Below are 14,746 nucleotides of genomic sequence, written 5' to 3'. Positions count from 1 at the left end.
ATTTAATAAAATAGCCTCCTCAAAGTTTATTATCAGAAATATCATACCTTTTGCTAAGGGTTCTTTTATGTGGATTGTTGTGGCAAGTGAGATCTTGAAAAAGCTAACAAAGTAAAAGCAGGGTCTGATAGAGATCTCTGCATGTTTAAGAATTTGTATTTGTCTTCTAGGTTCATTTGGAACAGATGTTGTTCACTAAATTTATTGCCTACCATCAGTGACTTAGTGTGAGCTACTAATTTGAGTGACTCCCAGGTGTGCCCTGCTGCAAAAATTCTGCACTGTTGGTCAGGACTTGCTAGTCATGGTGCCCTCCTAGAAATTACAGCCCATCCAGTCCCACACAGACTTTATAATTATTTTTTTTTTTAGTGTAGAATTTCTGTGCAAAGCTGCACACTTTGTTTCACCATCTTAATTGCTGTGTGTGAAATCATAATTAATCTTTATGGCATACCAGTCCATGCACCAGGTTGTTTGTGCACATCCCTCCTTCAGCTGTTCACACAGCACAGGACATCTTTCCTGGACATTCAAATTTCTGTGTGTGGTTCTCTGGTTCTGTGTGTGGGTGCAGTTATTTTATAGTGAACTTACCAAAAATTACAAACTCTCAGAGCTCCCTATCAGCTCTGTCGTGCCATTCCTCTCTCACTGACTAAATTCCCATGGGTTTCTGCATGCACAGATTTGAAAGGAAGGTGTGAAATTTGGTCTCAATTGAAACTTCTGCTTTTATGAGGACACGGTTTCTCACTATGAGTATTTCTCAGGGTGGCCTTTTGCTGAAATTCATGGATTCTGAAAGGGTTGTTATTAGACATGCTCCTCAAAGTCATGCTGCCAGTCTTGGAGAGGTTACCAAATTCCTGCTTTTCACAAAATTTGAAAGGGAAATCTGGGAGAGCTCAAGTAAATGGCTGCAGAAAATTTCTTCTTCTGTGGCATTGGGCAGCCTTTCTAAATATTTTTAATTTACTGGAGAAAAGTATTAATTCTTTACAAGCATTGCATAAAATATCTCCCAACAAGCACAAATGAGGGAGAGAGAAGAAACCTCAGTTCTGTAGCCATCCTATAGAGCTGTAATAGCACATGGTAAACATCAGGCTTCTGTGGGCAATGTACAACAGCCAAGCAGGCACAAGGTTAAAAACAACCTTTTTTTTGGTTGTACTGGGAGCCCTGAGCTTAGTGTTGTACAAACTTGACACTGTAGTTGAAATAAACAATGCTGAAGGTGATTTATTCTCTGTATTCTTCACTTGGAGCTTTAGCAAAGCTGAGATCCAGTAATACTTCATGAGTTTAGCTGTAAACACAGCGTGAGATATTAGAACATTAATTCTCAATGGAGTTGCAGTGACCTTTTCAGAACCAAATTGAAGTCAATTTGCACACACAAGGCAGCCCAGGCCAAAGAATCACAAACCTTTCGTAGTGCTTTGTGTCAGTTTAATTTGATTGAATACATTCTTTTCCAGAATGATCACCTGATGACTCTGTCTCTGAGGACTCAGTAGTCACAGAGCTTAAATTATCTTCATAGGTAGGGGAATTACTTCAAATTGATGAAGTGCTTTGCCTCAAGTTCTCATTGTTTTATGACCTAGATAGTTGAGTTTACGACTTGTAGATAGTTTTAGTGAGGAAGATTTAATTTAAGAGTTGAGCTGTGTCACGTAGTGCAGATATTTTTTCAAGAAACAGGGGCTGCTGACAGTGCTCTAAGGCAGGAGTCCTGTTAACTGGCTCAGATCCTCTCCTGGCAGATGTGGGCAAAACTCTATTGGCCATTCCAGTTTGTACCAGCAAGAAAGTAATCCCCTCTGGCCAAAATGGTTATAAACATGGATCCAGAAGAAAGAAACACTCATGCAGTAGGATTGCAGCCCAAGGTTTCCAATTTCAAGTCAGTTGGCCAAGCTTGAAATATGGGGCTTTTTTCTGAGTCTGTTGTATCCTCCTTTTTTTTTTTTTTTTAATTTCATTTTAATTAGGATAGCTTACATTGTCTGTAACAGAAGGTTCAAAGCAGTGTTTGTGCTGAAAGGGCAAGTTTAAAAAGTGTCTATGAGATTTGGGATCATAAATCTTGGCGGAATTCATGAGGCTTTCTGCAGCTAAGTCTTGCCTTCTTAATCTTCTTTCTTCCTCTTTATCTGCCTGGCCACCTAGAAAAATACTGTGAAAGGTTTTCAACCTGTAGGAGTATGTAAATAATTCAGAGTTAGGGGTAAACAGAAGAAAATTACTGGACTTCAGTCATATTACACTCTGAGTGGGAGTTGACCTTTGAATCTGTGATATTTTTTCCTGTTTTGCTGCACAATGCTTTAAAATTCCAAAAGCAACAACTTTGTAAAGCAAGACTTTATTCACTGGCCTAGGGTCTAAGTCTAGTGAAGAGTGACTGCTGTAGATGTTACGGTGTTCCTATTAATTTGAATTACTCTACACTAAAAGGAAAAGGGAGATGCAGAGGGAGTTTGTTTATGTCTTATTTCATTTTAGACTTTGCTTTGCTTAGCTTTGTCTAGGTTCAGTTATTGGTGGAGGATAGTTAGTGCCTAAATCCCTGGAAGAAGCTGCAACAGGTTGGTCTGAAAAATGGTTTTCATCTTGTCCATTCCTCATCTTTGCTGAAAATGTAGGAGAAGGTAACTCAGGCATGGGTTTGAGACCAAGGGCATGTGACAGTCAACAGTACTGAATAATCAATGTGTTCAATATGCAGAGAGGCTCCAAATAGAAAGACACACCCCACTGGCAGAGTTTGACTTTGTGTCAACAGAAAAACACACTGAATTTGCAACAAATTTTTGAATTTCAGATTTTTTTTTTTTTATTTTTTATTTTATTTTTATTTTTCCTCCAATGGATTGCTTGTACTTCGTGTGTGCACTGTTACTTGGGGATTATGAAAAGCTCTCTTTTTCTTGCAGATCACCCGGTGAATGAATTTTTGGATCTGTTCAATCGCCACATGCTTCCTCATGCAATAGATGAAACCCACATTGATGCAGACTCAGCTCAGACTGAACCCTGTACTTCAGACTCTGTGCAGGATTCGTCTGAATATATAATACTGGATCCTTTCTTTCCAAACTATTCAGAGTTTGAAGAAGACGAAGACTGTGAAAATACGACTGATGTTACAACTCCTCCAGCTTTGCAGTTCATCAATGGGAAGCAACAAGTTACAAGTGCACCTAAGAGCACAAAAGCTGAGGAAGCGAGGAGCGACCAAATCGAAAGCGTTGCACATTCCAAAAACGTAACCTTTTCTCAAATCAACGAGACAAACCCATTTATAATTAATGAATCTGAAGCTTCTGGTACTATGCAACCAAGCAAAGCTGGAGAAGTAATAGGGGCGTTTGTGGTCACACAACCAACTTCAGGGGCTGCAATGTTAGAACCTGTCTATAGTGGGGAGTCTGAAGTTGTTACAACAGATAAATCAATAGCCACTACTTCTTCACATGAGCAAAATAGTAGAGAGACCATGACATGGCAGGGAGCTGAGGAGAGCTCTACTAAAGATAACAAAAACCTGCTTTTGATTTCTAGTGAATCCTCTGGGGATGGCTCCACTGAATCTGATCTGTCCACTTCAGTCTTAGAAGTTGTGACAGAGTCAAGAAAGGAAAATGATGAAAAAAGTTCTGGTATAACATCTTCTCCTGATGCATTTACTGTGGAAAGTTCTGCTGTAACTACTTCTCTGGAGGCAGTTTTTATTCCTGCTACGGTAGACAGTGTTGTAACTGACCTTAATTCAGAAAAGGCAACCCCTGCTCCAGGAGACCATTGTAAAACAACTCTTAAACTTAATGCAAATTCCCCTGTTGAAAACATTCTGGAAACAAGTCATACAGCAAAGCCTGAGATGAGTGCTGCTTCTTTTATGGTTCTGGAAGGCTCTGGAGATTTGAAGGATAGCATCACTGTAACTTCAGCTGTGACAGAGGAAATAGCAGTAACAGAAACACTTTCAATGCAAGACATTTCTTTGGGCTCCGGCACAGAACTGCTGAGAGAATTTTCTGTAACTGATTCAGGAATCACCTCTGCTTTGCCCAGAGCCATAAGTACTCCTTATTCTGCTTTTGATCAAAGTCCTCAAGTAACTGTTGCCACCAACTCTGTGTCTGAGCTAATTACAGGAGAAGCATTTGCCAGTTCTCCTGTAACCGAAAAGAGTATTGATGATGAAAAAGAAATACACACCACTGTTTATGCAGGTCACCAAAATTCAGCTACTACTACAGAGGAAAATTTGGGTTTGAATGAACTTGGGAGTACTACAAGTGAAGTCAGAACTGTAAGTCAAGAGCCACTCAGAAAAACAGTACCAGGTACCATAAGTTCTGAAATCACAAAGGTCACCACCATTCCTCTCTTGGGGGAGAAGAAGCTTTTTGTAAATGAAGGATCAGCAGAAGAGCCAGCAGACATATTTTCAGGGGGTTCCACAAGCAAAGTGGTAAGTATTGGCTCCCCATTTATTGATCCAGGTTCTGGAGACATAGATTTTACTGTTGAGTCTACTACTTTGACTTCAGTCCCATTAAGAACTGTCACTGAAACACAAACAGAAATGTATGAAGGAAAAATTTACATCACAGATGATGCTTCACCAAAGGATGCAACAACAGAATACGAAAAACATGCAAGAACAGAGGAATCTGCAGTAACAGTTTTGAGTACCGGGCCAGAGAGCTTCACAGAGGGGTCTGGAGTAGAAAGTCAGATGTCCCTGGATATGTTTAGTACCAAAAACCCAGGAGAACCAAACATGGAAACAAAACCAACCTACACAGCTCCTTCTGACATAAAATCTGGTTCCATAAAAGAGATAACATCTCACATTGCACCAGGAATTGAAACTGGAGACTCAGAAACGGGTGAGGCCACATCATCTCCAGGATCTGTGGTCACTGACAATCCTCATGATGGCTTGGTGACACATGGTACTGGCAGTATGAAAGCAGCAGCTGAATCTACGGAAAGAAAAGACGCAAAAGTTGGTTCTTCAACTGCTTCCTTGGGCAAGATATTCCTGATTGAGCATGGCTCTGGAGAAGAATTCAAAGATGACAGCAGCACCACAAAACTTATGTCTAATGGACCTACGGAAGAAATACTTGGAGGTCATTTCTCAATTACTGACCAGGGATCTGGAGAACCAGACTCATCCACTGGATCATTTGCAGAAACAGCAGTTGTCCCTAGTGGGAGACCAGAAACATGGGAAAAGGATGACAGACAAGCTGTCAGCACATCACCTCTGGATCTTGCCTTCATTACAGATCCTGATGAGCAGGTCAGAACTTCTGAACAGGATGTAACCTCCATGGGGACTGCAGGGGGTGTGAGAACTGAGGAGAAAAATGTTGATGAACTGACAGTGAGAACTTTTTCTACGAAGATTCCTTTGATGGAAGAGACTCCAAGTGAAATTTCACCAAAAGCTACGGAATCTTCTGAAGAAGAAACAACACACCCATTCTTTAAAAGTACACAGACTATCCATGTACACCTGGGATTTTTAAATGTTCCAACCCTCAGTCCTTATCTGGAAGAAAAGGAATTAGAAACTGAACCTGTAAAAAAAATACCTTTGCCATTTAATGATGACAGAGTAACTGAGCCTGTAACAATTGAAAGGAAATACATAAGTTCTCCAGTCACAGTTATAGAGCAAGAGGAAGAGCTGGTGCACAACATTTTCCCTACGAAAGATATTCCCAGAACATTCCTGACACCTAAGGAAGAAAATCCGTCAAAGGACGAGCTCACTGGTGATCCCCTGTTTTCAGGACAGGGGTCAGGAGATGACCTTGCTGTTTTTCCATCTGTAGTGCCATTTGTTGTCCAAAACATCAAGAGTACCTCAAGCCCTGAAACTTCTCACCCTGCAGATATGGGGCCTGAACTTTCCACTGACATGACACAAGACTTTGAGCGAGGAACCACTCCAGCAAGTGCTGAAGTTAATGAAGAAGTCACAAGTGCTGTAGCTGAGCTGCTGCTGGAAACTGGAGACCCATTCCCCACGTCCACGTTCCCCAGTTCCTCAGCTTCAGCAGAAGACAGCTCCAAGGTCTTCCTCTCTAAAGAGATTGAAGACACCACACATTATTTTGTTGCGAATGAAGAACCACAGGAAAAGGAAACTGACTATAGGAGAGGAGAAAATGAAACAGATAAGCCAACACCCACTTCTAAAGCTATTTCTCAAGAGGAAAATTCACATTTTCTGATTAAAGGTGGCACAACTCCTGTATCTGTTATACTGAATGGAACTCCCAGTCCCGAAACAGAGGAATCTCCTGTAACATCAACAGCAAAAACACCGGGCAGATTATTACCTGAGGGCTCTGGGGAAGGATCTGGCTGGGTTGGTGCTTCAGATTCATCTTCCCCTGATATGTTTACCCATTTCTCAATACCCACTGTATCCAAAGTAGAACTAAATGTTTCATCCAGTGTTCCCGGACATGTTTATCCCAAAGTTATGACCACAGAGGCACCGAGAGATGGGTCACAGACTGCAATCACAGGACTAGTCTCCCTCTTTACAGAAGAAACAGAGGTTTTGGCAAATCCGTCTGCTGCTCATCCAAAGACAGCTTCGTCAGAGGAACTAACAAGCGACACTGGGTTATATGAAAAAATTATTCCCATGATTGATGACAAAAGAAGTGTTATATTGAACATTTCTGTTTATGGTGACATTACCCTGATTGAAGAACGACTGCAAACCCCACCAGAAGAAACAACTATTATAGACATGGATCACTCTAAATCAATGCCTGAGGATATAATAAGTGTGCAGACAATCCCAAATCCTGTTACACAGTCAACATACGGCTATGATGATAGCATGACAGCTGAAGGGGAGAAATATTATTCCACTCCCAGGTTTTCCATAGCCAAAGAAAAGACACTTGGATCTGGTGATAATCTTCCTCTGACTACTTCCAGTCCACCAAGAAGAGAGTTGGTGACTTCTGGGCACCAACCAACCTCAGGTGACATGGATTTGGGTTCAGGGAATGACATGAATTTGGCAACAGAAACTCTTACCACCACGGAACTCTCTGAAATGGGCATTTTCCTTCCTACAGTGCCATCTCTGGCAAGCCCTCAAGTGCCTCATGAGTCTAAACCTGTTGTAACCAGCCCCACAGAAGACACCTATGAGCCAAGTACTTCAGCAAACAACCGAGTAATAGCAGATCAAAGTGAAACAATCTCTGGCTTTTCTGGGATGGGCCAAGAAGAGCTGGCTGATAATCAGCCCGTGGTTCCTTCCCTTACACCGCTTGTAACTGATAAGCCAGAAGAGGCTTTGACAACTGGCAAGCTTGAGTTGAGTGTTGTCACCACACAGCCTACATCCCACCTGACAACTGTGTCACCTATCAGGGGTGCAGGGAATCGTCCCACAGTGTACACCAACACAAAATCAGCATCAGCAGAGTATGAGGAAACAGATACAGTGAGTTTTTATTCTGTTCCTCAAACTCCTAAATCCTCAGTAACTGTTCATTTAGTAAACGGAGTATCTGAGTACCCTGAGGTAATCATTGCAAGCACATCATCATCATCATCAAGGGATTCACATCAGTCCAATCATTCATCAGGAGGAATCTTCAAAGAGGTTAGTTCTGATATTACAGCAACATATAAACCACCCACTACTGATCTTGACACAACAGAGTCCTCTCTGCTGGAGCTTTCTCCTGAGCCTCTTTCAGACAGCACAAGCACGGAAAGCACTCCTCAGTTTGGTAGGCTTCTAACAGGTGGGACAGAGGAGACAGAAACCCCTGCAACTGATTTAACTGGTGAGGAAGAAACTGCTGTTTCTGGAGATTCTCCATCAATACGTGTCTTGCCTACTGCTTTTCTGAATTTTGGAGAAATAGTGAGCACAGATATTCCAAAAATCAGCACAACAGAAGTTGAAGCTTCCTCAGGGAGAGTCAATAATCCCCTCCAAGAGGCAGACAGGACTACTGAGAGACAGAACCCCTGGCTCCTGCCCACAACTGTTTCAGACTCACCCAACAGCATTGAAAATGACAGATTCAATCCTGGCCAGGAAGAAGTTACAATGCTAACCTCACCTTCCCAGCTTTTGGATGGAGGCACGGAAACACAGGCGGCTTTGTTTGGTCAGGGGGAGATCACAACCATCTCTTCTAACATTGCAATAAACAGCACTGCCCCTGGAAACAGTCCCTACCAAAATGAGCCATCAACACTGAGCTCTGAGGAGCCAAACACTGTGGAAGCCGTGACTTCATCATTTTCCCTTCCGGAAGTCACAAACGGATCAGATTTCGTGATTGGCACCAGTGTGGGTTCAGTTGAAGGCACAGCAGTGCAAATTCCAGGTAACTTCCCAAATATGATCCCTGTCGTGTTATGTGTGTTGTGGTACTTGTGAAGGTGTTGCCTGGGCTCTGGTGAGGGGTGTGACAATCAGAGCTCCGCGTGAAACGACAACGGACCTCGTCACCCTCCACCTGAGCAATCAGCCTGGTTGTGGTCCCTACAAGTGGAAGAGGATGGGGGGGTGCCAAAAAACCCAAGCCCAGTGACTTTCCACCAGTGTTTGCATCGTGGAGCTCTGGATCAGACTGGAGGTAACCAGCCAGTTCTAAAAGACAGGAAGGTAACACTGGTTGTGGAAGGGAAATCGGCTGGGGTGACTTCATTTGCCAATTTCCAGCAGATGATTTTATCTGATGGTTTTTCTTGTGAGCGTGGTGATAATTCTTACACATTTGGTTTCTATGAAGGGTTGTTTTTAACATCTTGCAGTTGACTTAGAAAGCAATAGTGCAAATTTTAGGATCAGAATTCTCTATAAAATTGAGCTTCTCTTGACCTACAAGATAACTTTCAACACAAGAGAAAACCAAGACCTTCCTTTCAGCCTGTCTGTAGCTTTAAGTGGTTGATGCACTGTCAGTCTCTTAAACTTTTTGTTAGACATCATTTGCCGCAGTATTTTTCTTTCCATGATGGTATTGGGAACCATGTCATCAAATGTGTGGATGATGTCAGTAGTATCACTTTAATACATATTTTGTCTAGTTACACCTGAGGAAAGAACTGGTCTGGTCTGATTGTATAGGTTTACTGTTATTTTTCCTCAAATAATCCAGGTAGCTGGCAATTTAAAAATGTTTACTGAAATATCCAGTCTGTAGAAGGATAAATAGACAGCAAACACACAAAAACCACCATTAAGGTGCTTAACAGAGCCCTATATTTGTGACTTTCAGTGAATCAGTCCTAAAACAATCACCCTATTGAATGTGTGGGATCAGATCCTTTCCAAAACCTCCAAAGTGAAAACCTTAATTACTTAATTAGAATCCTAAACTTTTGCATATAGGATTTTCTTCTGGAGGCTTTCAGCTGGACCTTCTGCATTCCCATGCCTAGACAGGGAACTTGGCACTATAAGAAGACTTTGCAGCTCTAATTTGCAAGTGTGAAATACATATTCTTTTTTTTTTTTGGTCATAAATCCTAGTCAGATTGTTTTGGGAAAACATGACCAAAAAAATCTTAATGTTTCTTATGCCTCTGATTCACAGAACTCTTTTATCCATTTTGTCAGTTTTCAAAGCCAGGGCTTTATTTTTGCATATCAGAAGGGCTGTCTTCAGGATTTCCCTCTCACTGTGAGAAACTAACTCTTAGAAATGGTTTAGTGTGGACTTGTCTGTGTGAGTGAGTGTTCCCAGGCATGAAATCAAATGCAAATACCCAGGTATCTAAACTCAGTGGAAATAAACATCACTGGAAGGCATAAAGCTCTTCAAGGAAATGGTATTTAAACACTAGCTCCTGTAACAACTGAGGATTTCACAGCAGGTAAGTTTTTATCTTTATGTTCAGTCCAGAGTCAAACATATTCAGAGCCTTTGTTTGTATTCTTTAAATGTATTTTCAAGAAAGGCAGGTGGGAAGCACACATGTGACAAAAGAAATAAGACTTTGTGGGGTTTGATTGATTGCATATAAGCAGCCAGTCAGTATGTTCTGTGTACCCTGTCATTCTGCATAAACTAACCCTGTTCAAGAAAAAAGCATTTTCCATTCATTTTGCATATGTTTAACTGTTTTCAGCTATAATTAATTGCCATGTCATGCAAACTAAATCCTCAACAGAGTATCATGACTGCCAAATACAGTACAAATTGCTGTGGAAAAAAAGTAATTCCAAGAGTAATTTATGTTGTTCATAGTAAATGCCATATTGTTGTGCAAGTTGAAAGCAGTGATGCCTGAAGACCAGCTTTACTGTTTTGTAAATCTTATTTTGAGTAGTTGAGTATGTTAATAGTTTTTGTAGCTACAGTAAAGCCAATGCAGCAATGAAGAAAGATTTTTTTTTTTCCTCCTGAAAATCAAAAATGCAGCATTTCCTTGAAACCAGGGTCAAATTCCTTTTCCTACTTGTTCAACAGGCCAAGATCCGTGCAAGAGCAGCCCCTGCCTCAATGGTGGTACCTGCTACCCACGTGGTTCCTTCTACATCTGTACCTGCCTGCCAGGTTTCAACGGGGAGCAGTGTGAATTAGGTAAACTGGTGCCATCTGGCTGCTGATTAACTCGAGTTTAAAGCTCTTCTACATGAGATCTGGTGTGCTTTAAAGCCTGAAAAATCCTACACCGAGGCCTTACTTTGGGAACAATTAAATGGAGAGTTCCCCATTGTCTCTCCTCTTTTCCCTCTCCCCAAAAAGTGCATGGATTTGTGCCCACACACAGGGGTTAAGAGAACTGTAAATGAACTGCAGGAGCTGGATTATACAGCACTGAATTCAAAAACACACCAAATTTTAAAAAAAATAGACATTAATATTTAGTATACTTCCCTGAGAGCTTCCCATAGTTATTTGAAAGACTGGTAAGATAAAATATTCCAAACTGTGAATGGGAAGCTGAGAACTGAACACAAACTTGAAAACTTTTGCAGGAAATTTTAGATATTATCATAATCATATGCATCTTTGGTACAAATTAGTATTTTGGTAACAATTTTAGCTGAGGAATCTCTTCCAGTTGCCTGTGACATCTTTGTACCTCCTGTAACTGTAGATTTCAAAAGACTCACCTATGCAGTTCAGAATAACCAATTTTCCTTCCAGAAAGCCAACCAAAGTATCATTAAATTACTGGAACAAGTAAGACCTATCATAAAATTTGACCTGAGCATATTTTAAAACATAACATATATATATATATATATTTAAGCCTTTTACAGGATGCAGCAATTATTCCTAGTTGTTTGTTTGTTTGTAGATATGTCCAGCTTCTCTCTTTTATTTTAATGAGTGAACCACAACCAGCAGGTCATTTTTGAATGGAGATGTTTGCAAAATCTCTGTTGAAGTTTACACTGTCATTGTTTCAGAGGAAAAGCACTCATTAGGAAACTTCAAATAATCTTTATGAAGAGACACACTAGCTTGCAAAAGCAACCTGTGCTGAAAAGAATTATATAAAATGAAGTTGTGCTCCAATTTAGAAGGTGAAGACAAGGTATTTTAGCAGCTAGAGGGGTCAGGGACAGACACATTATTTGTTTACTGTGCAAATCCATGAGTGCTATGATGTTTCATCCTTATCTCGATAAGATTAGACAAGAAAGAAATGAGAAATGCAAACCAAGGAGATTCCAGAGCAGACTGAAATTAGCAGTCTGTTTAATGCTACATGATAAGATTTCCAATATTTGAGTTTCGTGAAGATATTCAAGTCCCTGGTGGTTAATGGGAATTTTAGCTGTGCCGGGGTCACACACACACAGATCAGATTTTCCACCAGGAGAAGGCTGCATGGCATTCCTCTTTCTCATCCACACAGCCACCACTGGGACCTTTTGCAATACTTCCTTCTTCTGCTCAGAACTGGTCCCAGTCACCAGCCTGACTGAGGCTGCAGAGCATTTCCCTCCTGGGAGTTGTGTGGGTGATGAAACCACTTTTATTTTCTGCTGCAGATATCGATGAGTGCCAGTCCAACCCGTGCCGGAACGGAGCCACGTGCATCGACAGCCTCAACACCTTCACCTGCCTGTGCCTGCCCAGCTACGTCGGGGCTCTCTGTGAGCAAGGTAAGGGCTGTTCCCTCACCACTGCTGCTGGACACTCATTTCCAGCCCAAAATCCTTCTGGGGTAACAGGGCAAGGCCTCCTAAAAATGAGAAGGTGGAAGAAACCAACAAAAATCTGCAGGAAGCCACTTGTGTTGAGGAGAGCTCCTAACTTTTGTTAGATTTCCCTGACTTGTGGTTCAGGGTTTTTTACCATTTCTCACTTTGCACAATCCACATGCTAACATGAGTGGAAGCCATGTACAAAATATAAACTGATATATGGAGCAATTTCTGTGTCAAAACATCGGTTTTTCAGCAACAGTTTTCAGGTTGCTCCAAGGCTGCTTGCTTATACTGCCTTACTGCTGGGACAACACATAACAGAGGCTCTCTCGTTACTGTAGTGAAGCCTAATGAGTGGGAGCAGTGTTACTTTGTGGCTGAGTTTTTCTCTTAAAAAATTACATGTGGTGTAACAGAACCCATCACCTTCAGAAAGCATCAGTGAGATGCAGGAATAATTCAGTGAATAAGACAGATTATATCTTCCTCCACTGGAGACCACAGGTTTGACAGCTTCATCCTACAATTTTCAAAATTATTTGTTCTGGGATTATTTTAGGAAAAGTAGGTGCTGGATTATCATTACTAGGAGATTGTAAAAGGCTTTCTAAGGTGGACAACTGAAATAAGATTGAATAGCCAAGTGCCTGTAGTTGTTAGAAAATTGCCTGCAAGAAACCCCACAGCATTTACTGGAAACATTTGCAGTGCAAGATTCTTACTCAATATGTGGGAGGAGGAATAGGGCAGCAACATTTGTTCTGTCAATAAAATTAATTAAGGCATTTCTGTGGAAAAAAGAAATGAAAAAGAAATAGTGCTTGCTAAGCTTATGAAAATATTTTTTTCTTTTCCTTCAGCTGAATGATTTTGGTTACAGGTGAATGAACTAAAACTTTGGATTTGTTTAATTAATATTGTGTATTTTCGTTTTGTTTCTCAGCTTCAGCGAAGAGTTGAGCTTCCAGCTCAACCTGTAGAGATTGGTTTGTTAGAGAAGAAAAATCTCAGAGCTGATCAACTCCAGCATTTTTACTGTTTAACCTTTTCAGCAGTCTGGTTAACCTTGTAACTTGAGAAGGCTTTCTGAATCTTGCCTCCCAAAGTAAAAATTGACAGTGTTTTCACACCAAAAGAAATTAATGTTCTCACTCTCTTCCTCCTCCCCTTCATTCCAGCAAATCCATAGCAGTGAGTGGCTCTGAGTGCCATGGTAGCTTTAAGCTGCTTTTTATGACCAACCTGAGAGTGCATTTTAGGTGGTTAATGGGAACATTTCCTAGTTTGTCAATCAGAACCAGAGCTGTGCTGTCTCAGCTTTGGAATTTAAATTTCCTCCACTTAAAGTCCTGCAGTGGTTTGGGACTTGGGAAAAGGTTTTAGTGCCAAATTTCCACTCCACCAGACAAAATAAAACTGTGTTGGCGATTCAGACATGGTTGTCTGGCAAGCAGGCTTTATTTCAAGGCATCAGTCCTGACCTCACTAGATTGAAAGACCAGCCAGAACGACAGAATGTGCACCTTGGTGCCACAGGAAAGGTGGAGCTCAGCACACCGAGATTATATTTCATTACTTCTTTTTTTTTTTTTTTTTAAATTTTGAATATACTATTTATTTTAGACAGCTTAAAAAAAAAAAAAATCAGGCTGAAGGGATTTCTTAGGCACAGTGCTGAGCATTCAAAATGCCGTGGGAGGAAATGGGAGCAGGGAGCATGCACTGCCTTTGGAAACGAAGCTCAGAGTAGGAGGTGACCACATCTGCACCCACTACACTGGTGCAGAAGGAAAAACAGAGCTCAGAATTTCACCAAATGCCCCTGTGGGACTGCTCTGGACTGAGGGATCTTCAACAGGGGTATCATGCTTGTGTCAGCATTTGGAGGGGATGCTACCAGGGCACAGCACAGCTGCACGCCAGGGAGCTCTGGCAGGTGGTGAAGTTACAGGAACCTTCTGGGTGATCTAATCCAGGCTGAGGCAAATCAGTCCTGAGACTCAGGGAGCTGGAACTGGCTCCCTGACAGCCCTTCGTCTTGCCAGGTGGAAAGAGTTCAGCAATCTGAGCCCGGGAACATCTTCCTGAAGTTAGCTGAATTTGTCAGATGTTAGAAATAGTGCAGCTGAAAGTTCCCTCAAAAGTTTGCCTTTAAACTAGATTGTTAGCTCAGTTAAGACAGGATCACTTCTGGTGCAGGTGAGATTAAATTAACAATATCCTCTTTTGCCCACCACCTTTGTATCTTTTCAAAGGAAAGATGCATATTCTGCTTGTCACTTTTTGACATTTGAACATCGCCCCTGAGAAATTCATGAATATCCCCAGAACATTTTCCCAAAGAGTGACAGGAGATTACAGTAAATCTTGGTGTGAGTTTTATTCTGGGAGAGCCATAGTCTTTCCACTGTCATCCCTCTGTGAAAAGCCCCTATGACAACTCTCAGGAAATGGTAGAGACTTGCAATTTGAACCTCAATTTTAAGGGCGAGTTCTCTTTATGAGAACTGGATGAACACCTCTGTGGATTTCCCTCTTCCGTCCTTG

At 41.4% G+C, this 14,746-nt stretch overlaps 1 protein-coding gene across 5 annotated transcripts in view; it reads left to right on the top strand.

Annotated features, from left to right (window-relative positions):
• VCAN (versican) overlaps positions 1–14,746 on the top strand; it is a 98,763-nt gene that overhangs the window by 62,723 nt on the left and 21,294 nt on the right. For 3 of the 5 annotated variants that reach the window (XM_072921671.1, XM_030257715.4, XM_030257714.4), the window contains 3 exons: positions 2,946–8,411; positions 10,503–10,616; positions 12,041–12,154. In XM_072921671.1, the coding sequence (XP_072777772.1) occupies positions 2,946–8,411; positions 10,503–10,616; positions 12,041–12,154 (5,694 nt within the window). The remainder of the gene's footprint in view (positions 1–2,945; positions 8,412–10,502; positions 10,617–12,040; positions 12,155–14,746) is intronic. The other 2 variants (XM_072921673.1, XM_072921672.1) reach the window with 1 other exon arrangement.

Source organism: Taeniopygia guttata, chromosome Z, assembly GCF_048771995.1.
Source record: "Taeniopygia guttata chromosome Z, bTaeGut7.mat, whole genome shotgun sequence".
NCBI classification, from domain to species: domain Eukaryota; kingdom Metazoa; phylum Chordata; class Aves; order Passeriformes; family Estrildidae; genus Taeniopygia; species Taeniopygia guttata.
Note: the sequence above shows the minus strand (reverse complement) of the source record. Positions and strands in the feature narration are given on the sequence as shown.